We start from the raw sequence: 25,099 nt of genomic DNA, 5'->3' as shown, positions 1-25,099 counted from the left end.
GGGTAGTTGACACACAGTATTACATTACATTAGTTTCAGGTGTACAACACAGTGATTCAACATTTATATACATGATAATTCTAAGTACCAGCTATCACCATACCAAGTTGTTACAATATTTTGACTATATTCCTTATGCTATACATTACATCCCGGTTGCTTATTTATTTTACAATTGGAAGTGTGTACTTTTTCTTGGTTGTTGTTGTTAGGGCATCTCTCATATTTATTGATCAAATGGTTGTTAACAACAATAAAATTCTAACAATTGGTACTTTCAAGGGCCACTCTGCTTCCCGCCTTACATACATTGTCTCCAGTGATCTATCATTCTTTGAAGTGCTGACTACTGCTCTGGCCATCTTACTCCAAAAAACAGGCCGAACAGGTTAAAGATGGAAAAATACGCATAAACTGCAAAGCACCAGGTAGATATGTCTTCCTCCCCATCTGTCTCTCAGTCTCTGTCTCTGACACACACACACACACACACATACACACACACACACACACACACACACACACACGAAGTCCCAGGCCTCATGTGATAGTGTGCTTGGTGCACCTTCCTCCCCTGTCTCCAGCACGTTCCAGAGTCATCCTTTTTCACATCCCCAGGAATTCCCCAGCCTCCTAGGATCCTGGATTCCCATGTCATCCTCACCAGGTGAAAGGCAAAGTCCTTCCTGATGTCTACCTTCAGTTCCTCCTGACTGAGTTCCTCCCTGCCTGGTAGCTCCAGCAGTCCCTGATCTGGGGGCAGGTGGGCCAGGCAGGCACTGGGCCCAGACAATGGCCCCAAAATCCAGTTGAGACCTGCACGTTGAGCAGAGACTTGTGCCTGGGGAAAGACAGGAGGCCAGCAGAACAGTTAAGTAGGTCAGGGTTTTTTGTGGTGCTACCCACCCCCTGCACCTTCCTCTGCCTGTAATCTGTTCTGGGCTGAGCTGACTTGGGGCTTTTACCTTCTTAGTCAAAGGGAGCCTGGAACATTGAACAATGCCCAAGACAAAAAGGGATGCCAGGTGGGCATGATGGCAGGAGGACAGAGCTTTTTTGGCTGGGTTGACAATGACTTAGGCCACTGATACTATTTCTTTAGAGAGTCAAGACACCCTTGTGTTTAATAGAGCAGGTTATTAAAGATGCCCAATTTAGAATTCCAAAATGGCTTAGATCACAATTTCTGCTTCCCACCACCCTCCCAAGAGATTTTGCTCTTGCTCATGACTTCAGTCATCAGCCTCTGCCTCTCATGCTGCCACCATTCTACCACAGAAAAGGCATACTTCATGCCTCCCCTCCCCTTGTCAAATCTCCTTACCTTCAGCCTCTCTCTTCTCTAAACTATGTCCTGTGGAGTCTCCAAGTGGTTTGTTTTGAACGACAAAATAAACTTGCTTGACTTAACAGATTTAACATATTTATAGACTTCTATCCAACAACTAGATAATGTTTAGTTTTCTCGAACGTGCATGGAACACTAACAAATATTAACCACATCCTAGGTTACAAAAGAAGTCTGAAAAACAAACAGCCAGTATCATATGTACCACATTGTCTATAATGTAATTAAAAGATAATATAAAAATATTTGAAAATGTTAAATTTTAAAATTGATCATAGAAGATACCATAAGGGGAATCAGAAAATCTTCAAAGCAATTATAATAAAAATAGTATATATTGAAACTTATAAGATATAGCTAAAATAGTACTTGAGAAATTTGTAGCCTTAAATATTTATGTTGAAAAGGGGAAAGCCTGAAATTTAATGTGCTAAGTATTAAAGGTAAGAAAAAACACAAAACAGACCCAAAGTAAGTAGAAATGAAAAAAATTTGGTAGAAATTTTAAAGATGAAATAAAGCAGGAAATATATACAAAGATAAATTTAAAAGACAAAGAAAATAGTATGCCATAAAATTTAAAGATTTTAAGAAACATCCAGAAAAATTATTAAACAGAATTGACTCAAGAAGTAGAAAACTTGAATAGTCCTATTACCATTAAAAAAAAAAAAACTGAATCCTTAGTTAAAATGTTTCCATACAGAAAACAACAGACTCAGCCAGTTTTTTAAGTAAGTTCCACAATATTTTAAAGAGGCCATTTAAGTTTAATATTAGTAAGTCTAATGACAAGTTAAACATACAAGTTAAGGGAATTTAAAAAAATAATATTCTCAATAGCTTCAGAAAAGTGATTTTGATACCTATTCAAATTAAAATTTTTAACAAGTTAGGAATATAAAGAATATTATGTTCAAAGATTAAGAGCTAGACGTGTTTCTTTTCTGATAAAAAATGAGACAGGGAAGTCCAGAATCACTGTTTCTACTCATTGTTTTGCAGGTCCTACCTGGTGCAGTATAACAAGAAATAAGAGATACAAAGATTAGAAAGGAAGAAAAGAAAATGTTATTATTCTCAGGTGACAGGGTTACCTAGAAAACAAAAAAACTGACAGAAATAATTAGTAAGGTAGTCTATCAGGTTGTGGGATCAATAAAAACCAATTGCTTTTCAAACTCTGGGGAACAAAGTGAAGGAAAATTTCTCCTTGCTGTAAAACAATGCTATTAACAATAAAGTGCCAGAGACTTCTCACGTCCCCTCAGAATGTGGAAATTGAAGCAAAGAAATGGAGCCCAGGTTGGCTCAAGCATCCAACATATCTGAATGTCGGGTCCATGGCCCTGTGAGGATGTCAGTTCAGGTGTTCCAGGGATTTAAGCCCTGAAGAACTGCAAATTACCAGAACTGACAGGAAACATCTAGCAGGTGCTAAGTTTGGGAGGCTGCTTGTTCAGGGGGTGTAAGGAGCCAGAGCTACTACCCTCATGGTCATACTATCCCATCATGCCTTGATGCCCTGGGTTACTTTATTCCTCCATTGCCCCTTAGTTAAGCTCCACTCAGCAGCCTCCCTGATCCCCTTGAAAGGCCAGTGGGGTGCTGCCCAACCAGGAGAATTCCCAGTCCGAGCAGCAGAGGAGTCTCTGTGGACCCACCAAGACCTCACTTAGCTTTAACTAGATCAGGCGGCTGCAGACCTTTTCAGTAAAAGTAAGAGTGTAAGCGTTGTGCCCAAAGTCGCGAATCCCAGAAGACCACCAAGGAGCCAACACCGATGTAAAAGCAAAGAGCCTTTATTCGAGCTAGCTCGAGCTCAATCTCTCATCTACACCAACGCAGTGGCAAGATGCCAGAGAAAGAGTGCGCGTTTTCCCCAGAACAAAGGTTTTATGGGTTTCCAGGGTGGTTTGGTGGTGGTGGTGGGGGGTGATGGCCGTGGCTCTGGCTGATTGGCTGGGCCTGGGGGTAGTCGTGGCTTTGGTCAGTTGGCAGGGTCTAGGGGTGGTGGGTGTACTTCTTGCTGACTGGAGAGAGACTAAGCTCCGATTGGCTGAAATAGGATCTGGGAGCGTGCCCTTTCAGTAAGTATTTTAGATTGCAAGCTATATGAGATCTGCTACACTACGCACTCTGCCATTACAGCGTGAAAGCAACCAAAGGCAGTAGGTGAACAAGTGAGCTATGTTTCAGTAAAACTTTGTCAACACAAATTCAAATTTCATGTACTTTTAACATGTTACAATATATTTCTTTTGAACAGATTTGGACAGATTGGGCCAGGACGGGAGCTGATGAACACCTTACAAGGTCACAAAGCAGGGAATGTAAAGACCATTCTTACCACAAGCCACCAAACAATAAGCACCACGCCCACCAGCTGCCGGCCATAGTTTGTCAGCTGGCTGATCTCTAACAGCAGAAGGTTGGGCTGCGTCTTGGAAGCCTGGTCAGGAATACAGGGTATCTTGGAAACATCAAGTGTTCCAAGAGCTGTTGGGGATAGGCTTTGGGGGATCCAGGGTTTTTTTAAAGCCATGTTTAATAGCTTTCAGCGGTTTCCCTCACCCTAACTCAAGGTCAGAACTTCACACGGCATTTGTGGCCTTCTGTGAACTGACGCCTGCCTGCAGGACCACTTTCGGCTCCTCTTGCTGCCCCCCCCAGGGGTTGCTGGGCAACGGTCCTTCTGTCAGCCTGCGCCTTGCCATGTTTTTCCCTCTTCTGGGAGCAGAACTGTGCCATGGACATGGCTAGCCATAGCCTAAGCCTGCCTCCTTCCCCAGGCTAAGCTGTTTGAGTCTTACTCTTCTCCCATCCCGCTGTGATTGATACTTGGACTGTGGCAGCCTGCAGTGCGCTGAGAGCTCCCTCTTCTGTTTATGCATCTCTGCATCCTCCAGTTAGGCTCAGTAAGGACTCAGTGCCAATAAATTGGAGTTGTCCTGGAAGGCTTCGAGAGAAAAAATGGAATTTCTGTGCTGGTGCAAGAGTTGAGATTTCCCCATTAGGAAACACCCGAGGAGCCTCTGGTCCTGACTCTGATCCACAGGAGTGATTCTTTCTCTGCTTTGGACTGGGAGGGGAGACAGCATTCCTGCTCCATTTCTGGAACAGGGAGAGAGGGAATAAGTGCAACAAAGGCTCTGAGCTGGCACACAATATGGTCCTCACTGAAGCCTTCCTTTCCCAGTTCATAAAATGTGCTGGTTGACTTTCACCTCTTTTCGGGACAGCGAAATGTTGTGGATGCTGTTTTTGAGTTAGGGAGCAGATTTTTAATTAACTAGGCCCCTTGTGCCCAGTGGGAAACAGGGTGTGTTGAGGGATGATGCTCTGGGTTTGAGATTTCGATCTGGAACAGAGCGTCCTGGGCCTTGCTGGCAGCAGCACCCATGCTCCTTTCCACACTGGTTACTTCTCACAGCCACAGGCTTCTTACAGGGGGGGGACAGGGGTGATAAAGTCTGGAATGTAAGGCAAGGAAAAAGAAAGTTAAGGGCTTTTATTATGTGGAATCTAACACATGAACACAGAAAATACCAGGGAAGGAAGACTAGACACCAGGGCTGGTCAGAGAGGGCTGCGGGTGGTGAGGGACCTCCTCCCCAGCATTCCAGGGGTGGACAGATTGGGCCAGGACGGGAGCTGATGGACACCTTACAAGGTCACAAAGCAGGGAATGTGGTCAGTCTCTCCTGGAGGGGCTGTGGGTCCGATAAACGTCTGAGATGAGGCTTTGGAAAGGCGAGGGCAGCTTGCCAGCTGGAGGGCATGCAAACGCGGCAGCGCCAGGCGAGGCATGGTGGTCTGCAGCTCGCTGGGCAGGCTCCGGCGCCGCAGCTGAAGAGGGATAACTTGGTTCTGGTTTGGTGGCCAGCGTCTTCACGTGTCCTCCAACAGTCCCTGCCACCCTGCAGGCGTTCCTAGAGACCCTCCTCCCCCCCAGATCTAGGCAGCTGCTGAAGAAGGGAAGAGGGCGACAACAAGGAAACCAGATTAAATAAAGGCCTGATGTGCTCACGTAGGGAGGAGGCGTGTCTCTGCGTTGCACGTACATGGGCAGCTGCAAGGAACCGCGAGGGTCCCTCTGCGAGCGTTCTTGCAACCAGTCTCGGTTCGCTAAAAGGGGCGGACAGCCGGTAACCTGTGTGACTGATGGGGTACAGGACGCTCAGCATTCCCTTTACGTTCCATAGCACCTCTGAGCAGTGCCCTGTTAGCGGGGCCTGGCAGGTGGGAGCTCAAGGTACCGCCCGCGGCTTCCTAGAGTAAACAGGACTGTGAAGCCCTGCCCCTCTCAAGGAAACCTGGAAGAACGTAGCGGGGAGGAGCTGCCGCTAAGACACTGACCGGGCCGCAGCGAGTAGGGCGGAGCCTCGAAGAAGGGGGCGGGGCGGGACCGCCCAGGCGGGTCTGGAAACTGCTGGAAGTAATCGCAGTACAGCCGCCGTCGCTCCTTCCGCCGCGTGTGCGGCTAAAGAGTCCTCCCTCCAGCCCAGTGCGGCGCCCTTCCCTCAGCTCGAGCCACGCCCTGCGCTGACGCGACGGTACCCCCGCACACCACGAGAGCCTGGGTCCAGGGGCTACCCAAAGTTGAGTCTCCAATTCCACACCGTTCTCGGAGAAAAACTCTTTCTTCTTGGTGGGATGTAGGAATGTGTAGGGCAAATTCCAAGAGGGACGTCGAGCCTGAGAGCGGAGGTCAGAGTGGTTGGTCGCTTCCAACCCTTTCAAGTGTCCCTCTAGACAGAGACTCTTGGGTGTGGAGCCGCCTGTCTCAAACGTTTGTAGGGAAGTAAGATCCATGTCCCTACACCCACTGCTTATGCCGTATGAGCAATTCTCATTTCTAGTTTGGTGAGGTCACGCCTTGAAAACGAGTAAATGCGTGTGCTGAGAAGGCTGAGGCCGGATGCTCCGGTCCTTCGCCCTCTCCCCTATTTCAGACCACGAGGTCAAGGTGGGCGGACAGCTGCAGGTGCGGAGCTGACAAGCATCCTCCTTTAAGGCGGAGGGATCCTGGGGCGGGCCTCTGGGATGTGCTTCGCCGTATATATATCGACTGGGGTCCAAACGCCGCTCTCTTGAGTCACCCCCGCGCAACCTTGTTACTGTGTGGGATTCGAAGTCGGTCGTTGCTAAACCGATTGTGTAGTGTTTGCAGCTCTTCTTTAAGGTAAGATTGCTGTTTTCAGGTTTCTATGTCTTCAGTGCTCTTTTGAATTGTTTTTGTCTCTTTTTCTGAGGCTTAAGATTTTGTGTTGGGTCGAATCTTTGGGTAATTCCTTTTATTGGAGATGGGTGGGAAGAGCTTATCTAGTTTAGCTTGTTTTGCCTCCTGTACGTGAGTGGAGGAGCTTCCCCGTGGGGCGACTAGCCACGGAGAGGGGCCGTGGAGTGGGGTTGGGGTAGTGGGCAGCTGCACGTGGTAGCCGCGCCGGCCCGGGACGCTGCCATATTAGCCCCTCCACTTCCGGACGCAGCTACGGGGAGCCGGAGGGTCTGCGAGGCTGGTGGGTGTGCGCGTTCTGCGTGGCTCAGCGCGCTGGCTGTCTTTGTCACCTTTCCTATAGGGCGCGCTTTATAAGTTATTCTGGGTCTTTTCGGTGAGATGATGCTCTCGGTGTTATCTGGCCCGTTGTGGTTCCTTTTTCTCCAGATCTTGCTCCCGGTCCCCGGGGTGGGGGTGGGGGCGGGGGCGGGGGCAGGCTCTGGAAGATTCATAGGCGCTTTACTCCCCCGCCCTTATCCGAGAACTGAGATTGTTCTGGAAGCTTCGGGAGACCGGCGCCCCGCCCTGATACCCGGATGCTGGGGCGAAAAGAGGCTGCGCAGCAGCGGCGCCCTTCCTTGCGTGCCCCTGACCAGCAAATGTCGGGCAGTGACGAGGGTCGGCCCTGCGGACTAAGGCCACCATCTTAGTTGTGTTTGGTGTAGCCCTTTGTTGAATTCACGTGTGCTGAAGGGTCAGGATGTATTACTTGCATTATGAGTTCTTTGTGTGTGAATATTCTCTCGGGTAGGCGTCCCACCGATCTAGGGTTTTCCCCTCCTGTGTAATGTAGTGGGCACGTTGTATGTCAGAGATAATCTAATGGGGGAGCAGTTCCAAGTCATTATTAAACATGAAACTAATCACTTTGGGGCTTTAGTTCCTCTAACCAGAAAGGGGGACAGAACTGTATTTTCACACTTGAATTTGTGTGTGGATTATTTGGGGCTCTTGCATTGGAGATAGCCGGGGCGGGGCGGGGGTGGGTGTGGGAGTGTCAGTATTCTGCTTTGCTAACAGGCTACCAGGTTGCCCGTTCAGTGACCACTTAGTTTGGCTCGAAGATACCTTACAGGGAAAACTTGATCTCATTTTAAGAACACGTTCTCTCTTCAAATCCCCCGAAATTGGTTACTAAGAATGCAGCCTAGAGTCTTAACAAGAAAAGGCTTTAAAAGTCTTAATGGAAAGGATAGTTCCCAGTTGAGAGCAGTTTGAACTAAATTATTAATAGCTTGTGATTGGGATGAAGTTTAGCAGTCTTTGATACAGAGCAATCTTTCCTTTGTAATTCTTCACCATTTTTTCTTTAGATGCCTGAGGAAGTGCACCATGGAGAGGAGGAGGTGGAGACTTTCGCCTTCCAGGCAGAAATTGCCCAACTCATGTCTCTCATCATCAATACTTTCTATTCCAACAAGGAAATATTCCTTCGAGAGCTGATCAGTAATGCTTCTGATGTGAGTGCTCAGGGCGGCTTCCTAGGTGTTTCTTGCTTTGCCACTCCAGAAAAGGGAGAGAGGGGGTGGTTTGGCAGTTTGTAGAGTCTACTATTGCAGGGGATAAAGTTACTGCCATTCCAAAGAGGTTTGCTGTGTTCTTTGTATAAATGGGATATTGTAACAAATTTGTCAGTGTATCATAACTATTAGACTCGAACCTGGAGGTAGGGGGTAAACGGAATTGAAGCTATTTGGGAGTTTAAAAAACCACCTTCTTTTGGATGAAAAGATGGGATTTGATGAAGTCTAATTGTAAAGTTGCAATTTGTATTTTCAAGGCTTTGGACAAAATTCGCTATGAGAGCCTGACAGACCCTTCCAAGTTGGATAGTGGTAAAGAGCTGAAAATTGACATCATCCCCAACCCCCAGGAACGCACCTTGACTCTGGTGGACACAGGCATTGGCATGACCAAAGCTGATCTCATAAATAATTTAGGTACCATTGCCAAGTCTGGCACTAAAGCATTTATGGAGGCTCTTCAGGTATGTGGTATTTCAGCTAGGCCCACACCATGTTTATTGATGTACTTCTATTTTTTTCAAAACTTTGGCTTAAAATTTTTGGCAGGCTGGTGCTGACATCTCCATGATTGGACAATTTGGTGTTGGCTTTTATTCTGCCTACCTGGTGGCAGAGAAAGTGGTGGTGATCACGAAGCACAATGATGATGAGCAGTATGCCTGGGAGTCTTCTGCTGGTGGTTCCTTCACTGTACGTGCTGACCATGGTAAGTTGGTTTTCCTGTTAGTGTCAGTTAAAATTCTGGGGAAGTACATAATAGGATGAGTATTTTATCTGTAAAACAGCTGTTTTTACAACAGTCATGCATTTAGTTTCATCTTTCTTTGTTCTATCTCATTTTTTCCTAGGTGAACCCATAGGCCGGGGTACCAAGGTGATTCTCCACCTTAAAGAAGACCAAACAGAGTACTTAGAGGAGAGGCGGGTCAAGGAAGTGGTGAAGAAGCACTCACAGTTCATAGGTTATCCCATCACACTATATGTAAGAGCTGGTAACACGGTGTATGATCTCTAGAGAATTGCATTGTCCCTGGCTTTTTACTTTGCCCCTTGTGTTCTGAACTACTGTCTTTGATATGTTTAGTTGGAGAAGGAACGAGAGAAAGAAATCAGTGATGATGAGGCAGAGGAAGAAAAAGGTGAGAAAGAAGAGGAAGATAAGGATGATGATGAGAAGCCCAAGATTGAAGACGTGGGCTCAGATGAGGAGGATGATAGTGGTAAAGATAAGAAAAAGAAAACAAAGAAGATTAAGGAGAAATACATTGATCAGGAAGAACTAAACAAGACCAAGCCCATTTGGACCAGAAACCCTGATGACATCACCCAAGAGGAATATGGAGAGTTCTATAAGAGCCTTACCAATGATTGGGAAGACCACTTGGCAGTCAAGGTGAGGAGCCTTTTGCAGGGTGGCTCAGTAGGAGTGGGTAGAAGGGTGTTGGTGGTAATAGACAAGTGGAACTTGCCTGTAGCTGGGAACTATGAATGTCATGGAGCCAGAAGTTCATTTACTGAGAACCTTTCCCAAGTGGAGAAATAATAACTTTGTTTCTGTGGCAGCCTTATGCATCCAGAGCTCTGATTGGGCTTTTCTCTAATGGACACTGAGGATTTGTACTGAGCCTGTACTGTTCTAGATTCATTTAGGTTTTGGAGCTTATTTTCTTAATAATTGACCTATGGTGTCTGCTCTATCCTTGATGCTTAGGAAACATACTCATCCCGGTTTGATAATTGGCTGTTAAGATTAAAAAGCCAGCCTTGAAATAAACTGTTGGCCTATCTTGAATTTCTTTCAGCACTTCTCTGTAGAAGGTCAGTTGGAATTCAGGGCATTGCTCTTCATCCCCCGTCGGGCTCCTTTTGACCTCTTTGAGAACAAGAAGAAAAAGAACAACATCAAACTCTATGTCCGTCGTGTGTTCATCATGGATAGCTGTGATGAGTTGATCCCAGAGTATCTCAGTGAGTGTCCTTTTGGTCTGATGGAGTAGTTGGGTCAGATCCTATGAGGTTGTCTGCATTTTTTAAACTGACACTTTCTTCCCTGGTTGATTGCAGACTTCATCCGTGGAGTGGTTGATTCTGAAGACCTGCCTCTGAACATCTCCCGAGAAATGCTCCAGCAGAGCAAAATCTTGAAGGTCATTCGCAAGAACATTGTTAAGAAATGCCTTGAGCTCTTCTCTGAGCTGGCAGAAGACAAGGAAAATTATAAAAAATTCTATGAGGCGTTCTCTAAAAACCTAAAGGTAGGTGGGGTGGCAACAAATGCATACTTCAGTCATCATGGACTCTTCCTCCCCTGCCCATGAACAGAGTGACTATTTCCAAGTAAAGTTTTTTTCTTTGCCCCTAAGCTTGGAATCCATGAGGACTCAACTAATCGACGCCGCCTTTCTGAGCTGTTGCGCTATCACACCTCTCAGTCTGGAGATGAGATGACTTCTCTCTCGGAATACGTGTCTCGCATGAAGGAGACCCAGAAGTCCATCTATTACATCACTGGTGCGTCGGAGCCTGGCTCTGATTAAAGCTCTCCTTAGAGGTGTGGGGAGGAGGGGAGGACACAAATACCTGGGAACTGGCCATATGAGGTGTCTGTCTTTTGAGTCACACGCAATAACCTTACAGGTGAGAGCAAAGAGCAGGTTGCCAACTCTGCTTTTGTGGAGAGAGTGCGGAAGAGGGGCTTCGAGGTAGTGTATATGACGGAACCTATCGACGAGTACTGTGTGCAACAGCTTAAGGAGTTTGATGCGAAGAGTCTGGTGTCCGTTACCAAGGAGGGCTTGGAGCTACCTGAGGATGAAGAGGAGAAGAAAAAGATGGAGGAGAGCAAGGCCAAGTTTGAGAATCTCTGCAAACTCATGAAAGAGATCTTGGATAAGAAGGTTGAGAAGGTAGGCAATTGTGAGTTCCAAGCAGCCTGATTGGTTTAGAGCCTTACCTCTTGTTCTCAGCGAGGTAGATCTAAGGTTGCTATTTCTATAAATCTTAGCAAAGACTAATTAAGCATTGCTTCTGAGAATAGAATTGAAAATAACATTTTTGCCTTGAAGTGGTAATCTGGTTAGTACAGACTTAAGGTTTTCATGATGTCCACAGGTGACCATCTCCAATAGGCTTGTGTCTTCACCCTGCTGCATTGTGACTAGCACCTATGGTTGGACGGCCAACATGGAGCGGATCATGAAAGCCCAGGCTCTTCGAGACAACTCTACAATGGGCTATATGATGGCCAAAAAGCACTTGGAGATCAACCCTGACCATCCCATTGTTGAGACACTTCGGCAGAAGGCAGAGGCAGACAAGAATGACAAGGCTGTCAAGGACCTGGTGGTGCTGCTGTTTGAAACTGCATTGCTGTCTTCCGGCTTCTCACTGGAGGACCCCCAGACTCACTCCAACCGCATTTACCGCATGATCAAATTAGGTCTAGGTGAGCACACTTGTTACCTGAGTGTGGCAAGTACTTGGGCTGGTCTCAAGGGGATAGATAGATGTGAGTTAATGCTGTCTTGTCTGGGTCAAATGGTGTCATTGTTTTCTCCTTTTAGGAATTGATGAAGATGAAGTGATAGCTGAGGAACCCAGCACTGCTGTCCCTGATGAGATCCCTCCACTTGAGGGGGATGAGGATGCCTCTCGCATGGAGGAAGTAGATTAGTAGGAGTTTCCCTGCAGACCTGTGCTCTCTTGTATAGTGGCCCTGTGGCTTCCCCAGCAGTCTGAATTGGTCATGGCCTAACTGGTTCCCTCCGCTGATGTCTAGTGGTTTTTTTTTCTGTTTTAAGGTAGGATACAAGGGCCTCAACTCAACCCTTATCCCTTTTTGTTCATTTGACACCAGGTTTGGATGTGTATTGCGGATTTGTTTTTATTTTGTTCTGGCAATTAAAGTATGCAAAATAAAGGTGGTTTTTATACAGTTCTGCTGTCCCTTGTAAAGTGCTGCCTTTTTGAGTTCCTTTATTCTTTCTGTCTTAACCTGCCTTTATCCTGAGTGTTACATGGTGTATATAGTACACCAAAAGCAAAGGTGGGAGTCACCATGTAGCCATTTTAGAAGTCATATGACACTCAAGAGTAGCCTAAAAACTACTAGGTCCCATCAATTCCCTTCCTAAAATAAGTATTTCAGTCAGTCAAAACACAGGACCAAGCCTATTGCAGCAATTTAATTTAATAAAATAAAATTATAAGATCAAAAAGTTACAATTCCAAAGTACCCAAACCTGCAACTGGCTCAAGGAGTAGAGCCTAGGGATCCAGAGCAAAGGGTGTGGGTGCTGGGCAGGGCTTTGCCATCCCCTTCCCCAGGCACAGCACCAGCTTTCACTCTCCAGGGAAAGCAGCATCTGGGACCTACACTTGTGCTTTTCTCACTAGAGTAAGAACCATAGGTCTGGGAGGGAGTCAAAGGGTGGGCTGTTGTAGGTAGGTGAGGTCTTCATGACAGTAACAGCAAGACTAGAAGTTGGTAGAGGGGGGGGAGGGGCTTTGGGAGATGCCTCTGCCTTCTGAACCTCTCCACACTGGAATGTCATCTCTCTGCCCTGGGGCTCAGAACACTGCTTACTAGAGGGAAAGTGACTTAAGGCAAAGGGAAAGGCTGCCTCCTGGGCTTCCTACCTCCAACCACAAATCTGGTTTGTGATACTGAGAAAAACCTGCACTTTGCCCTTGAGCCAGCCCAGCTTTGTTAAAGAGAGGAAAACCGTATAGAGAGGTCCTATTTCATTTCACCCCTCAGGCCCCTCAAACCTTCTGCACAGGGGACTCGACAGGCACAGCCTTTTTCCCCCTTTGCTTTAGCCGGCCCCGGGCATAGACTCTGAGTAGAAGGGCAGCAAAGACCACAGCCACTCCCAGTCCCCCCACCACAGTGACGGTGTGGCCATAGAGGAGGCAGGAGAGGAGGATGGCAAAGGCCTGGCGAAGGGTCATGATGATAGTGAAGACAGCAGCCCCAAACTGCCCAATGGTGTAGAAGATGAAAAGCTGGCCACATGCTGAGCAGATTGAGAGCAGCAAGGCGTGTGCAGCAAATTCACTGTGTCGCCCCATGAAGCGTGTCCCTTCCAGGAGGGCCCCCTGCTCTAGCAGGGAGCCCACTGTGAAGAGGCAGGAGAAGAAGTTGACCCCAAACATCATCTGCACAGATGACATCTTATAGGCAAACAGGGCATCCTGCCAGTTTGAGGTGAAGCTGTCGAAGGCAATGTAGCCTGCCAACAGGATGAGGCCTGAGAGTGTGGTGGCCGGGGAGCTTCGGGGCTCTGGTCCACTGGACAGCAGAAACATGCTGACCCCAATGGAGATGAGACCGGCTGTCAGGTATTCCCAATGTTCATAACTGCGCCGAGACACCAGCTTTCCCATCAGCATGACAGGAATCACCTTAGAGGCCTTGGCCAGCACCTGGGTGGGGAAACTGACGAACTTGAGAGCTTCATATTGGCACCAACTGCTAAGCACATTTGACAGGCTGGCAAAAGAGTACCGGTACATGGGTGCCCCGTGCCGGGGCTGTTTGCAGAGGATGCAAGAGAGGCCAGCCACAATCAGTGCCAGCACTCGGTTCAGCAGCACCAGGAACTGCGAGTCCGTGAAACGCTCACCTGGGGATGTGGCTGTGGCCCCATAGCTTCGGGTCATCACTCTTTCCTGCAGCACTCCCCAGGTCAGGTAGGACACCTGGGTGGGGGAGGGGGAGACAGAAGATAAGCAAGAGAAGAAAAAGGCCAAAAAAGGGTCGCAACAACCTCCCTCTTTGATGTCTAAATCATTTAAAGTACAGCATATATATGTTGGTTCCTTTGTAGTAACTAGAAGTTTCCTTTCCCATGCCTGCATCCTCTTTGTAGGTAATCAAGTATGAAATAAAACGACAAACAACAACAAATACTTTAGGACTGCCCAGGTCCTGTCTGTCCCCATTATGTTAGAGCTGACTCCATCCCAAGTATTTTCCTATCCTTAACCAGTTTAGTGAGGCCAGAAGATGGAACCTGTTAGTTCAACATGGTATATGAGGTGGATCAGTAGTGCCCTCTCCAAACTACCACGAGGACAGCATCTTAGCCACCCCTCTCACCTGCAGTAGTAGCATGATGCTGAATGGCTTCTCCAAACTTTTATCAGTAGGTTTACAGTATATGAGACACCATTGCAGGGGGAAGTATAATAAAAGCACAACAAAAATCAAAGAAGGGGATAAAAGAAAGGAGAAAAGTTATAGCATTTCCTCCAACCACCTCTAAGATGGTGGTAAAGTGTGCCCATGGGAGGTGGGGACACATAACACACCAACCAGCAAACTGTTGGGACTGGTAGGGTGAAAACTTAGGCTCCATGGAGTCCAAGCCCACCAGGACCCACAGAAGAGAAACAGAGCCTTCCTACCTACCTGGAGCCCTGTTGCACAGAAGAGTAGCTTCAGGACCTGCCAAGTGGGAGTGGTCTCTACCGGTTCTGTCCTGGGAGCCAGGGGAACCTCATCTGAGGCCTTGGGCTCATTGCCAAAAACACAAATTTTCACCAGGGGGAAGCAGAGACCCCTGCCTGAAGAAGGCACACAAGGTTAAGCCTCAATCTTCTCCCTAGCACCTCATCTCCCCCAGTGCAGCCACCCTGCCCTGCTGTTGGGCCTGCTGGCCTCCCTCCCTCCCTTTCCAAGCCAAATCTCGTCGAGACTGATGGCCAGCACTCTTAATACGGACCTAGCACACTTAACCACCCTTTTCCCACACACCTGTCTCCAGGTAGTTCTTCCGCCTGAAGTACTGCACCAGTAGGTAGCCAGGTACCATAAAGCTGGCATAGCCAGCAGCATTCACCAAAAAGCGGAAGAACCATAGCCGGGTCCATGACTCTGGAGGGGCTTCGGGGGTCTCTCCACCTGCCCCCAGCGAAGGGAGCACGGCCAGCACCACCACTGCCCACCACCTGCGAGGACGGGGGACAGAAGGAATTACGGCGCAGTTCCTCATCCCCTCGGCCTTCCAGAGGGGACCACACTGGGGAACGGCCCGGAGACTCCTCTCCACCGCCCTCAGCTGCAGCCCAGCCCGGACAAAGAGCCTCTCTCTCTCTCTCCAAGGGGTGTCGGCGAGGGCCAGGCGGGGCTCCCTGCCTCCCAGGGGCGGACCCGCCCCTCTGGCCACACAGGTTCCCTCTGTTCCCTCCAGCGCCCGCCCGCTGCTCCGGCCAGAGGCGGCGCCCCCTCCCCCCACCCCGTCCTCCAGTATCCTGGAGCTCCAGGGTTCCCCAGATGCTCCACCCGACATTCCCGCAGCCCCGCAAGGAGCACAAGCCCGCGCTTAGCCCCCACTCCTGCCGGCACCGTGCAACGCAGCGCAGGCCTAGAGCCGGGCTGCTGGGACCCCACCCGGCCCCCAGTGCCTTAGAGCGGCAGTCACGTGGCCCGGGGGCTCGGTCACGTGGCTCGTTGCTACCCTAGTCCCCCACCTGGCGTCCATGGTCCGGGCCGCGTGGGGCGGAGGGGGCCGGGGAATGCGGGTCCCCGGGCCGCGCGCTCCCTCCGCTCCCGCTGCCGCCTCCAGGAGCAGCCAGTGAGCGAGCGGCTAGCGGAAGTGCCGCGCTCTTCCCGCCTCCCTCCCCGCAGCCGCCACCCCACCCCCCCGACAATCGCCCCCAGCCGCGACCACACAGCGCCCCGGGCCGCCGCCGGGCCACAGCGCCCCCGCGCGGCCCGGCGGGAGATGCGCCTGGGTATCCCCGAGCTGACTGCCCCGGGGCGCGGGCGGCGGGGAGTCCCCAGCTGCGTGCCTGCCCTACTTCGTCATCACCCTTAGCCCTCACAAAGCCCGGGAGGCAGTGGTGACCGTTGCCAACCTAGAGACGGGGACATTGAGGTTCTTCGTCTCAAGTACTTCCCCTTGTCACGTCCCGTTTTCTGACAGGAAGATGTCTCCTTCCTTTTTTAGCTGGGCCAGCAGTTCTATCCCCCGATTCACGACCGAGGCTCAGCACGACATGATCCCAGTCTACCTCACCCAACCACCGACCCGCTGCGGAACCCCCTGGCCTGCTCTCAGTTCCTCTAACACACCAGAGGCCTTCCCCACAATGCCTCCCAGCGTCCCTTACTCATCCGTACGTCCGGGCATAGATGACTCTCCTCAGAGGCCTCCCGGACCGTCCAAAGTATGGCCCTCAAAAGACTTCATTGTTCTCCCCACTACTCCTTTGCTTCACAGTATCCACTGCAACATGTAAACATATTTATTTGGATGTTTATGATTTTTATGGCTGTCTCACTCACTAGACTATAAGCTCCAAGTGGCCAGACTGGGTTTATTCTCCCATATTCATATTGACCATATTCATCTAACAGGGCCCTGTGACATGTGTGGAATGAGAGAAAACACATAAAAAGCCACAGCTCCCTGGTGTCACCCTCCATAGGAGAGCCCCTCCGTCCAGACTTGGCAACCTTCTGGGCAGTGGTGAGGCCTCCCACCTGTGTCTTCTCATGTCTCCTTTTCTTGCTCCATACCTCTGCATTTCTGCAGAAAGAGCAAGGGTCTGTGCTGACATAGAGGCCTGAGGACTGTTAGATCCCTACCCTACCTAACAAGATCCTACCATGCTCAAGTGACAGTTTCCTTCTCTGTGCCTCTACAAGGTCACAGGGCAGCCTGTCTAAAAATCCCCAATGCATGCACACATAACATCTTTGGGGGGAACATTTTTTAAAGTCTGTGCCATTTTAGTGTCATGTTATTGAAACTTCCACTTCCCCAAAGGCTCAGTTCAGGGCCTTCTGTGTGAAGTTTTTAAACAACAGTGCTTAAAAATCCTCAACAGCAATGAGATGGACCACGTCAGGTCCCTTCCAGAGGGGACCACACTGCTCAAATTTCAGTTTCTCTCCTTACTCTGCAAAGTCCATGTTTTCCTACTGGTTGGCAATTTCTGGCTGACCCAACACAGGTAGAAACAAGAGCCCCTGTCATCTTCTAGAGAGGCAAACAGGCTTCGCCCAGGATACCTGGGGCTTTGGCAGGGGTCTTCCAAGAATCTCTGTCCATCTGGGAAGCTCTTCCTTCCAAACTGGCTCTCTCTCACTTGCGATGCCTCTTTGCAGCTCAGGACTGTGCTAGCCCTAGGCTCTGGCCTTAGCAGTCCCCAGGACACCACAAGGACACATTGCATGGACCCAAACTGCAGCAGCTGTAGCTCCAGCTTCCAGGTGGGAAGAGGTGGAGCCTCTGGGGCCCCAGACTCTGCCCTGGTTTCAGTCAGCACACAGCAGTGGCTTCCCAGAGATCTTCAGGTCATCAAAGGGCAAAAGAGCAAGAGGCTGATAAAGAGAATGGAAAGAAGCAAGATCAGGGCCAATGGGAAAAAGGCAGCAGTGGGGAACGGAGCGGGGGAGACCTACTGGACCATTTCCTCCTCACCAAATGACAGCTGAAGGACATCAAGGAACAGATCTTCCTACTAATCCCTATAATAGTGGTGCCTCTGGGCTAGGCAGAGGCTTGAGGCCTCAGGCAAGCCCTCCCTAAAATAATGCCAGAATATCAGAGGTAAGAAGTACTTAGGTCTCCAGCCCATGGGTGGGTCTGTTTTTGGGGGTTGGGTGGGGGTAGGGAGAGAGGGGTACTCTCAAACATTCTGAATATTTTTTTATATTGAACATTTAAAAATGGGAAAGACTGTACACAAAATCTAGGTTTCATCTCTCTTTAAAAATTCCAAGACCTGGAAATACTGGGCCTACATTCTTCCTCTGTAACTATTTGCTGAAGTTGAGTAGAGTGACCCCTGGGCATAGAATCTCAGGTTTCCCAAAGGCCCTACCACCCTGCTGTCTTTCACCTTGCCTTCTTCACTGATCTGCTTTAGCTGCAGGGCTCCTGCATGAGTCCAAGTTTGGGCTCATGGGTCCTGACCAACTGAGAAAAGAGGCTGAGAGAGAGGAAGAAACTTGCCCAAGGTCCCATAGTTATCTGGTGAGTGAAAGAGTTGTGGATCACACCCTGGGATCCTAACACCTTAGCCCTGTCAGCTACTACAGTGCTTGTCTCTGCTGTGGGTGTGGGCAGTCCTGGGGGGCAGAGCTGAGAGTATGCCTCTTACGTCCTCAGCCAGGTCCTGGGGAGTCTCATCCTCCACGTTCCGCAGCAGGGAGTCGGCACCTGCCTCGCACAGAGTGGACGAGATGCTGCTGAGGCCCCGGCCCGCCGCGAGGTGCAGGGGTGTGCATCCATTGAGCATGCGGGCATCTACTCGGGCACCCGCCTGAAGCAAGAACTGCACCAGGCCCCGCTCCTGGGTCTCCACGGCCAGGTGCAGTGCCGTCTTCCCACTCGTGCCCTCCTGGAGGGGAATAAGGATGTCAGCCAAGGCCCTCAAGGGGAAGCATGCTGGGCCCTCCTCTAGGCCCTGTATAAGGAGGTGAGTGCTACTGCTGGGTGGGGACGGGGCTGCACCAGGTGGAAAGCCCTGGGACAGGCAGTACCCTGACTGGCCACCTCACCTGCACGTCAATGTCTGCTCCGTTCTGAAGCAGCAGTTCCATGAGTGGCTGGTTCCTCTGCAGGGTAGCGATGTGGAGACAGGCCAGACCTGGGATGGGGTGAGGGTGCGGGCTGCTAATCTGCGTCCACCAACTCTCTCTCTCCCTCTCTTCAGGCACCTCCCTACCCCTCAGCCCCAAGGGACCCACTGCCCACTCAATGCCTACGATCACAGGACTGTTAAAACACAAATCCAGAAACCCCCTCAAAAGTCTAAGGGGAAAGGAACTCAAAAGTTTCCACCATTACAGAGTCATGTTATTGAAACTATCATGCTTCAGGGGTCAGGCTTGAGTGACACCCCTCACATACATACCCTCCCCCAACACGCACTGCCCTTCCACCTCCCCATTCTCTTTCTCGCTCTCAAACTCTACCTACCTGCCTTTAGCCCCTCCCAAGCCACCTTCTTCAGAGCTCGCCGGGATCTCCTGCCCTCAGCCCCTCCCCAGAGGCCACTTCCTCCCATGTGCTCCCATAGGCTTTTTGCTAACCTCTTTCTGGCCTGGCTCTACTTAGAGAATTGGATTCAAATTCACATCCCTCATCTTCCTTAAGCCTGTTTGCTAATGTCTCTGCCCCATGATGGTTTCCCTGACCATCCTATTCAAAAATCACATCACCCCCCCTAAGCCCCACATTCTAGTTGCCACTCTGCTCTACTTTTCCCATAGCTCTTACTGCCCTTTAACCCACTAGAGAGCTCACTTCTTATATTTATTGTCTGTCTCCATCATTCTGTTTTGTTCACAGATGCAAGCCCAGCTCCTAGAATAGGGCCTGACACATAGAAGGCTCTCTGTACATTTTTGCTGAATGAATTAATGAGTTAATCTAACCTCAACTAAACTGAATATCTTGAGAGCAAGGTTCAGCTCTATGTTTAAAATATAGCAGGTTCTCAAGTAAATTCTATAAGAAATTCATTCATTCAATAGAGATGTACGAAGTACCTATGTGCTTAGAACTGGAGGTGCACCAATGGACAAGCTATAACCCTCCCTTCTCTGAGAGTGGGGTCCCTATCTCCTTCCCCATCCTCACCCATTGGCCCTGAAGCTGCCCATACCTTGCCAGTTTTGCAGCTGGAGGTCCAGGGAGTGAGCTGGACCTCTGCCTGGCTCTGGCCGCCCCTCCAGGAGGCAGCGGGCACAAGCCAGGTGCTGGCGCTGGCAGGCCACATGCAGGGCAGTGTCACCGTGCCGGTCCTGTAGCTCTCGGCTGGCCCCCTTCAGCACCAGGGCCCGAACTGCACCTGGCTGGTCTAGATGTACAGCCAGATGGAGTGCTGTCTGCAGGCACAAAGAGAGGGTCACGGGGCCACTGCAGCATGCTCCCACCTCTGGGAAGATGCTAGGATGGGGACAGGAATTGCCAGCTGCCTGAACTTTCTCCGATGGAAGTTTATGAAAGCTGATTCTGGTCTTCCAAGGAAACACTACCAAGCCCTTCTCTCTGTCATCCTCCACGAGGCTCTTGGGACCCCAATTCTGGAGGGAGGGTGAGGAAAGTGGCTCCTTACTCTTTTTATAGTTCTCCTTAGCCCCTGGAGAAAGGACAGATGGAAACAGGGTTTACCCTCTTATCTCTGGGAGACTCTGTTATTCCCAAGGGCTAGGTAATATGGAAGGGTTCAGGGGAGGAAAGACAGAGGCACCAGGCAATCTCCACCTGGAATACTCCTCCTTTAAGGCTCTATGCACATGTCACCTCCTGAATTAAGCCTTTCCTGGCTGCTTCCCACAGATACTGGATCCCACAGCAGCTGGCCATCACAACTCTTGTCATCATGCTGTGTGATTAGATGTTGACACATGTCCCCTAGATCAGCCTTGAGCACTTTGTGGGCAGACACCATGTCTTACTCATGTCTGTATCCTCAGCTTCTAGCCCAGTGTCTGCATCTGGCTTCCTGAGTGACCATCAGCTCATGTGGCTGCTGGGGATGGTTACCAGAGTAGATATGGATACCTGGGTACAGCCCACCCTCTCTAACCCACCTGGTAAAGGTTGTTCTGAATGTCCAGGACCTCCTGGGGCAGCAAAGCCAGGCAACAGAGCAGCACAGCCGGGGCCTCGTGAATCACCGCCAGGTGGACCAGCCTGGGGGACAGGGGCAGGGTTTGGTGTCAGGTCCCAGGCCAGAGAGAAGGGGCTGGGGCGCTGGGGTTAGACAGAACACATCCAGCTCTAAGGAGCCGCCCGTAGGCTAGGTGTAGGAAGTGAGAGTTTGGGCCAGGAAGTGAGGGTTGGTTGGGAAGCCCAGATCCTGGGGGTAGGAGCTCCAAGTTCCCATCCCTGGCTTTCAGGAGGACCTCAGCTGAGGGGGAGTGTGGGCAAGGTGCTGATGGGCCAAGGACCTTCCTGTCCAGCCACCCCTCTCCCCTCTGGCCCTGGGGCCCTGCGGGGCCAGTTGCAGCTCAAAGCCAAACTGAAAGCTAGTGGGGTAGTGCCGAGGTGGTTTCCAGGGCCAAGCTCCCCGCCTCCTCCCACCCCAACAGGAGGACAGAAAGGGCAGGAGTGGGTGTCCCCCAACCACAGCAACTCAAGAGTTGCCCATTCCAACGGAGAGGAAACAGAAGCCTGTGGAAGAAGAGCAAGCAGACAGTGCAGTATCCTGTCCTCCTGCCCTTCACAGGGGGTCAAGAGGATCTCCGACTGCACAGACTGGGTGGGGCCTGACCAGAGGCCCTGCACTCTGAGTGTGCCTCCGAGGGGAGATCAGTGCAGAGCAGAAAATGTGTGTTTGCCGGGGGACAAAAAGCCTTAACCTAAGGGTGGAGGGGCAGCTTGGAGGGGAAGTTCCAGTCCTGGGGTTTCCCCACATCAGGTGGGGAAAACGAAAGCCAGAGCTGGAGGGTCTAGGCAGGGATGGCTGCACTGGGGCATTAGTGACAAGAGGCCTGTCTGGGCTGGGGAGGGGGCTGCTTAGGCAGGAGGTGGGCGGGCTTGGCGGCAGGCGGCAGGAGAGGCCCAGGAGAGTGACGGGGAGAGGGAGGCACCGCTCTGGAAATCCCCTCGGCCAGGGCCTGCTCTCTGGGTCACATTCCTGCAGCCACCTCCCTCTCTCCAGTCTCTCCTCCTCCTACTTCCTCTTCCCACTTCCATGTACCACAGCCCAGACACCTCAGAGGGAAGAAAGTGCCCCCTCTTCTCTGGGGATTCCCTAGGGAGTCTGGACACCTCTCCTCCCTGCCCCCCACCTCTCCCAGAGTTTGGACACAACACCTGTCTCCAATAGAGAAGGTAAATTCTGGAGTTGAGAGGCTAACAGAGGAGGATAGTATTAGAAGCTGCACTTCCTGGGTCAAAGGTCAACCATAGGTATTATGCATGGAGCCCCCCAAATCTTGTTTCAGGGCCTGAGGGCTGGTGATCTGGACACAGAGGACAAAGAGGCCTGAGGCTGCTCTTCTGTTCTGCTCTGGGCCCAGAGGTTATCTTTGTCCCAGGCCACCTGGGATTAGGATGCTTGCATCTCTGCAAAGCAGGTCAGGACAGATACCTAAGCATACCCTCCCTGTTCAGTCCACCATCCCTGATCTGGGAGCCCAGCCCTCTCCATTCTGTTTTTTTATCCTCAAAGCCCAGTCACCCCCTCTTCTAAAAAGCCTCAACTGGCCAACCCCTCTCACACAACTGCCTTTTACTTTCAACTGTCCCTTGTCGGTCCTCCCCCCACCCCCAAACTCCATCTGCACTTGGGGGGGGGATAAAGTAATGGGGTCAGACAGGACAGTGAGGGGGACTTGGGGGGCTTAGGAGGTGGAGGGTGTTGGTAAGGCTGACTCCAGCCCTCACTTCCCCTTTCTCAGCAGAGGAGGAAGTAAGCTGGGGCAGCCAGTGGCCTGTCTGTCTGCTGGGGCAAGAGCGTCCCAGTCTGGTTCACCCCTTCCTCCTGAGAGCCAGCCTCAGCTCTGCACTCTGGCAGCACCCCTCACCCCTAGCCTCTGACTCCCACTGGCAACCTGTAACTTGCACCCCTTGTTCCTTGAGATAGGGCATTCTGAGGTCAGGGGCTGGGAATCTCAGATACTGAGCAAACAAGGATGCCCTCTTCCCCAGCAACAAAATACCTGGACTGGTCAGGGGAATTTTCTCTTCCTAGGAATTTGATACAGGTAGGTTTTCAAGACGCTAGCTGGCATTCCAGGTGCCTGGTAAGGGCCCTGCCAGCTCTGCCCATTTCCAAAAGAGTGGGCAGATAGATAATGCTAGCCAGGTCTTTGGCCTGGGCCTGGCTAGAACTCAAGTGCGAAGAGAGTTCAGTTTGGAGTAGGTAATAAAAAGTGGGGACTGCTCAACCTAGGGCGGGTGCCCTGAGAAATCCTCATAGATGGGGTGCCCCACCTGTGGCGGCTCCTGGGGAGGCCTGGAGTACTCATTAGAAGGAAGGAGTCCTGTCTTAGCCTGGACCCCATACTCACGTGTCTCCGTCCTCGGAGATATAAGTGAGTGCTTCCAGCTGTTGAGGGCTCAGAGCCCCCGTGGAGGGGAGCGACGAGCTTGGGGCTGGGACCTCGGTCTCAGGGCGCCCCAACAAGGTCAGGGACTCGGTAAGCGACGAGGAGCCATAGGTTGAGTCAGCTCGCTCCCCATCCGTGTCTTCCTTCTCCTGTGTTCCCTTGGCTGTTCCCGGAGGATGGGTCCAGGGTTGGGAGTCGCCGCCATCCGAGGGCCCAGAGGCTGGCGCCGGGGTGGGCTCGGGCAGGGAGCGCAAAGAGCGCAGAGACTCGATACCCGAGTCATACTGGCTCTCATCCGCCTCGTCCGGCCCCTTCCGCGCCTCCGACATGCCCGCGGCACCGGCCCGCGGGGCCCGGTCAGAGCAGGATCCGGCTCTGGATTCCGCCGCGCCGCCTTTCCGGGTTGCAGGTTCGCCTTGTGGAGCGGGCGCCCGGTCCGGAATAGCCTCCTTTCCGGGCTGCAGGGGCCCAATGGGTCGGCGAGAAGCGCAGGAGAAGCTCCGAGAGCCAGCAAGGTCCACGGTACAGGATACTCCCGGCAGCTGGGCTGCCAGGTCAGACGCGCTCTTTCGCCCCGCCCCTCAGGCCCCGCCCCGACAGGCGCTTCCGGACAGAGGCCCCGCCCAACGGAATCCCCCTTACCCCGCCCTCTGTGTTGGCTCCGAGTCAGGGGTTACCCGGTCCTGAGTCACATGAGCTTTAATTCACTCATCCAACCGTCCATCCGTCCATCCATCCATTCACTTTTCCTTTCCTTCTTATCCCATTCATTAATCCCATGCATTCTTTCCTTCCTTCACTTCCTCTATTTTTTCATTCATTTTTTTCCATTCATTTATTCATTCGTTTGTTTCTAAAGGAATATTTATTAATCACTGCACAAGTTGGGCATCTTGCAGGGAGGGCATGTAGGTGGTAGGATGGGAAAGCATTGCTTCCTTGCCCCCTACCCATTTCTGTCAATTTCTCTTGCTTTCTCATCTACCAGTGCCCAAGGGTTTGAGTAGAGAAAGGGGACACCCATTGTTTTTAAAGGAGCAGTTCTCCCTTTGGGTGCTGGATAGGGGGTCTCCTGTATCAATTTCCCAGATCACACAGAATTGGGCACGAAGATGTGTTTTTCAAAAGTGGGTTTTCTCAGGCAGACTGTTGTCTAAAAAAACTCAGAGTGGTCATGTTTTTTTTGTTATCTAAAAAAGCACAGTGCTCATTTCTCTCAGGGGTGAAACACTGGCCTCACGTGGTTACATCTGGTTACCCCCAGCAGTAAGGGAAATTTAGTTCCTCATGGTGGGACCATGATGGGGAGGCCCCAAAGTCTTTGCAGCAACCCCAGGCCCAATGCTGGCACATCTTTCCTTCCCCCTGTCCCTTATTTCCCTGGGCCCACAGAGATTGTAGCAAGTCCTCACTCTTAGCCGGCGCCCCATGATTTACCCCTACTCTAGTGCCACTGACCTACGGACAGCATTGTCCTTGGAAGATCACTCCCAAGGGAACATCGCCCTTTCCTTCGCTAGCATTGGGGGAAGGAAACTGGGGTGAGTGTACACAGCTACTGACCAGCTTCCCTACTGCCCTTCCCCATGCAACTTCATTTTTTTCATCCATTTGACAAACAGGTATACAGCTTCTTCTATATGTTGCCACTGTTCTCTCTGCTGGAAGCAAAACCAAATATCACAGTAACAGTGACAACCAACAGCCACCAACTTCCCTACCACCAAAAAACGTCCCATGGTCTCAGCCTTCAAAAGCTTCTTGGCAATTACAACACAGAATGATTATACTAAGACAGGAGTGAGAAGAAGGCGCTGTAGGGCATGCAGTGGAGCTAAACACCCAGTTGGATGAGGGCAGGGAAATTTCCATTTCAGCTGGAAATGGGAGGGGAAGAGGGCTGAGAAGAGAAGTATATAATC

The 25,099-nt window shown here is 50.9% G+C and overlaps 3 protein-coding genes and 1 long non-coding RNA gene across 8 annotated transcripts; 1 reads left to right on the top strand and 3 right to left on the bottom strand.

The window, feature by feature from the left end:
• Window positions 1-4,844: 4,844 nt before the first annotated feature.
• LOC130681188 (uncharacterized) lies at window positions 4,845-6,263 on the bottom strand. Its single transcript, XR_008994247.1, has 2 exons — window positions 5,708-6,263; window positions 4,845-5,509 (listed from the first exon to the last, which is right to left on the bottom strand). It is a non-coding gene; the product is annotated as an uncharacterized LOC130681188 (long non-coding RNA).
• Window positions 6,264-6,393: 130 nt separating this feature from the next.
• HSP90AB1 (heat shock protein 90 alpha family class B member 1) lies at window positions 6,394-12,092 on the top strand. The gene is made up of 12 exons (XM_036927325.2): window positions 6,394-6,533; window positions 7,943-8,089; window positions 8,410-8,616; window positions 8,702-8,861; window positions 9,004-9,137; window positions 9,240-9,548; window positions 9,958-10,123; window positions 10,220-10,410; window positions 10,519-10,666; window positions 10,793-11,061; window positions 11,267-11,600; window positions 11,719-12,092. Exons 2-12 carry the CDS (start codon window positions 7,943-7,945, stop codon window positions 11,826-11,828), a joined length of 2,175 nt encoding a protein of 724 aa, XP_036783220.1. The 5' UTR covers window positions 6,394-6,533; the 3' UTR covers window positions 11,829-12,092.
• A 232-nt stretch (window positions 12,093-12,324) lies between these two features.
• Window positions 12,325-15,791, bottom strand: SLC35B2 (solute carrier family 35 member B2). 5 transcript variants are annotated; one of them, XM_036927328.2, is made up of 4 exons: window positions 15,632-15,791; window positions 14,916-15,109; window positions 14,571-14,725; window positions 12,325-13,858 (listed from the first exon to the last, which is right to left on the bottom strand). In XM_036927328.2, the coding sequence occupies exons 1-4, from the start codon at window positions 15,640-15,642 to the stop codon at window positions 12,920-12,922; spliced, it is 1,299 nt and encodes a 432-aa protein (XP_036783223.2). In that variant the 5' UTR covers window positions 15,643-15,791; the 3' UTR covers window positions 12,325-12,919. The 5 variants fall into 5 exon arrangements, with proteins under 5 accessions (XP_036783223.2, XP_036783224.2, XP_036783226.2 ...); XM_036927329.2 differs by having other exon boundaries at window positions 14,571-14,669; XM_036927331.2 differs by lacking the exon at window positions 15,632-15,791 and adding an exon at window positions 15,507-15,525.
• Window positions 15,792-16,460: 669 nt separating this feature from the next.
• Window positions 16,461-23,751, bottom strand: NFKBIE (NFKB inhibitor epsilon). The gene is made up of 6 exons (XM_036927332.2): window positions 23,139-23,751; window positions 20,712-20,814; window positions 19,781-20,003; window positions 18,672-18,760; window positions 18,272-18,511; window positions 16,461-17,489 (listed from the first exon to the last, which is right to left on the bottom strand). Exons 1-6 carry the CDS (start codon window positions 23,504-23,506, stop codon window positions 17,424-17,426), a joined length of 1,089 nt encoding a protein of 362 aa, XP_036783227.1. The 5' UTR covers window positions 23,507-23,751; the 3' UTR covers window positions 16,461-17,423.
• Window positions 23,752-25,099: the final 1,348 nt, after the last annotated feature.

This window comes from Manis pentadactyla, chromosome 16 (genome assembly GCF_030020395.1).
Source record: "Manis pentadactyla isolate mManPen7 chromosome 16, mManPen7.hap1, whole genome shotgun sequence".
NCBI lineage: Eukaryota > Metazoa > Chordata > Mammalia > Pholidota > Manidae > Manis > Manis pentadactyla.
This window is presented reverse-complemented; position numbering and strand designations above follow the sequence as displayed.

Excerpts from the sequence above, each read along its gene's own strand:
- SLC35B2 (XM_036927327.2), bottom strand. The coding sequence starts at position 15,450 with ATGTCGGGTGGAGCATCTGGGGAACCCTGGAGCTCCAGGATACTGGAG. Across the intron at positions 14,726-14,915 it reads GAAGAACTACCTGGAGACAG|GCAGGGGTCTCTGCTTCCCC; the intron begins GTGTGTGGGAAA and ends TGCCTTCTTCAG. Across the intron at positions 13,859-14,570 it reads TCTGTGCAACAGGGCTCCAG|GTGTCCTACCTGACCTGGGG; the intron begins GTAGGTAGGAAG and ends TCCCCCACCCAG.
- HSP90AB1 (XM_036927325.2), top strand. The coding sequence starts at position 7,943 with ATGCCTGAGGAAGTGCACCATGGAGAGGAGGAGGTGGAGACTTTCGCC. Across the intron at positions 8,090-8,409 it reads TGATCAGTAATGCTTCTGAT|GCTTTGGACAAAATTCGCTA; the intron begins GTGAGTGCTCAG and ends TGTATTTTCAAG. Across the intron at positions 10,124-10,219 it reads GTTGATCCCAGAGTATCTCA|ACTTCATCCGTGGAGTGGTT; the intron begins GTGAGTGTCCTT and ends GGTTGATTGCAG.
- NFKBIE (XM_036927332.2), bottom strand. The coding sequence starts at position 23,506 with ATGTCGGAGGCGCGGAAGGGGCCGGACGAGGCGGATGAGAGCCAGTAT. Across the intron at positions 20,815-23,138 it reads ATCTCCGAGGACGGAGACAC|GCTGGTCCACCTGGCGGTGA; the intron begins GTGAGTATGGGG and ends CCTGTCCCCCAG. Across the intron at positions 17,490-18,271 it reads CCCAGGACCTGGCTGAGGAC|CCTCTTGCTCTTTTGCCCTT; the intron begins GTAAGAGGCATA and ends TCTCTTTATCAG.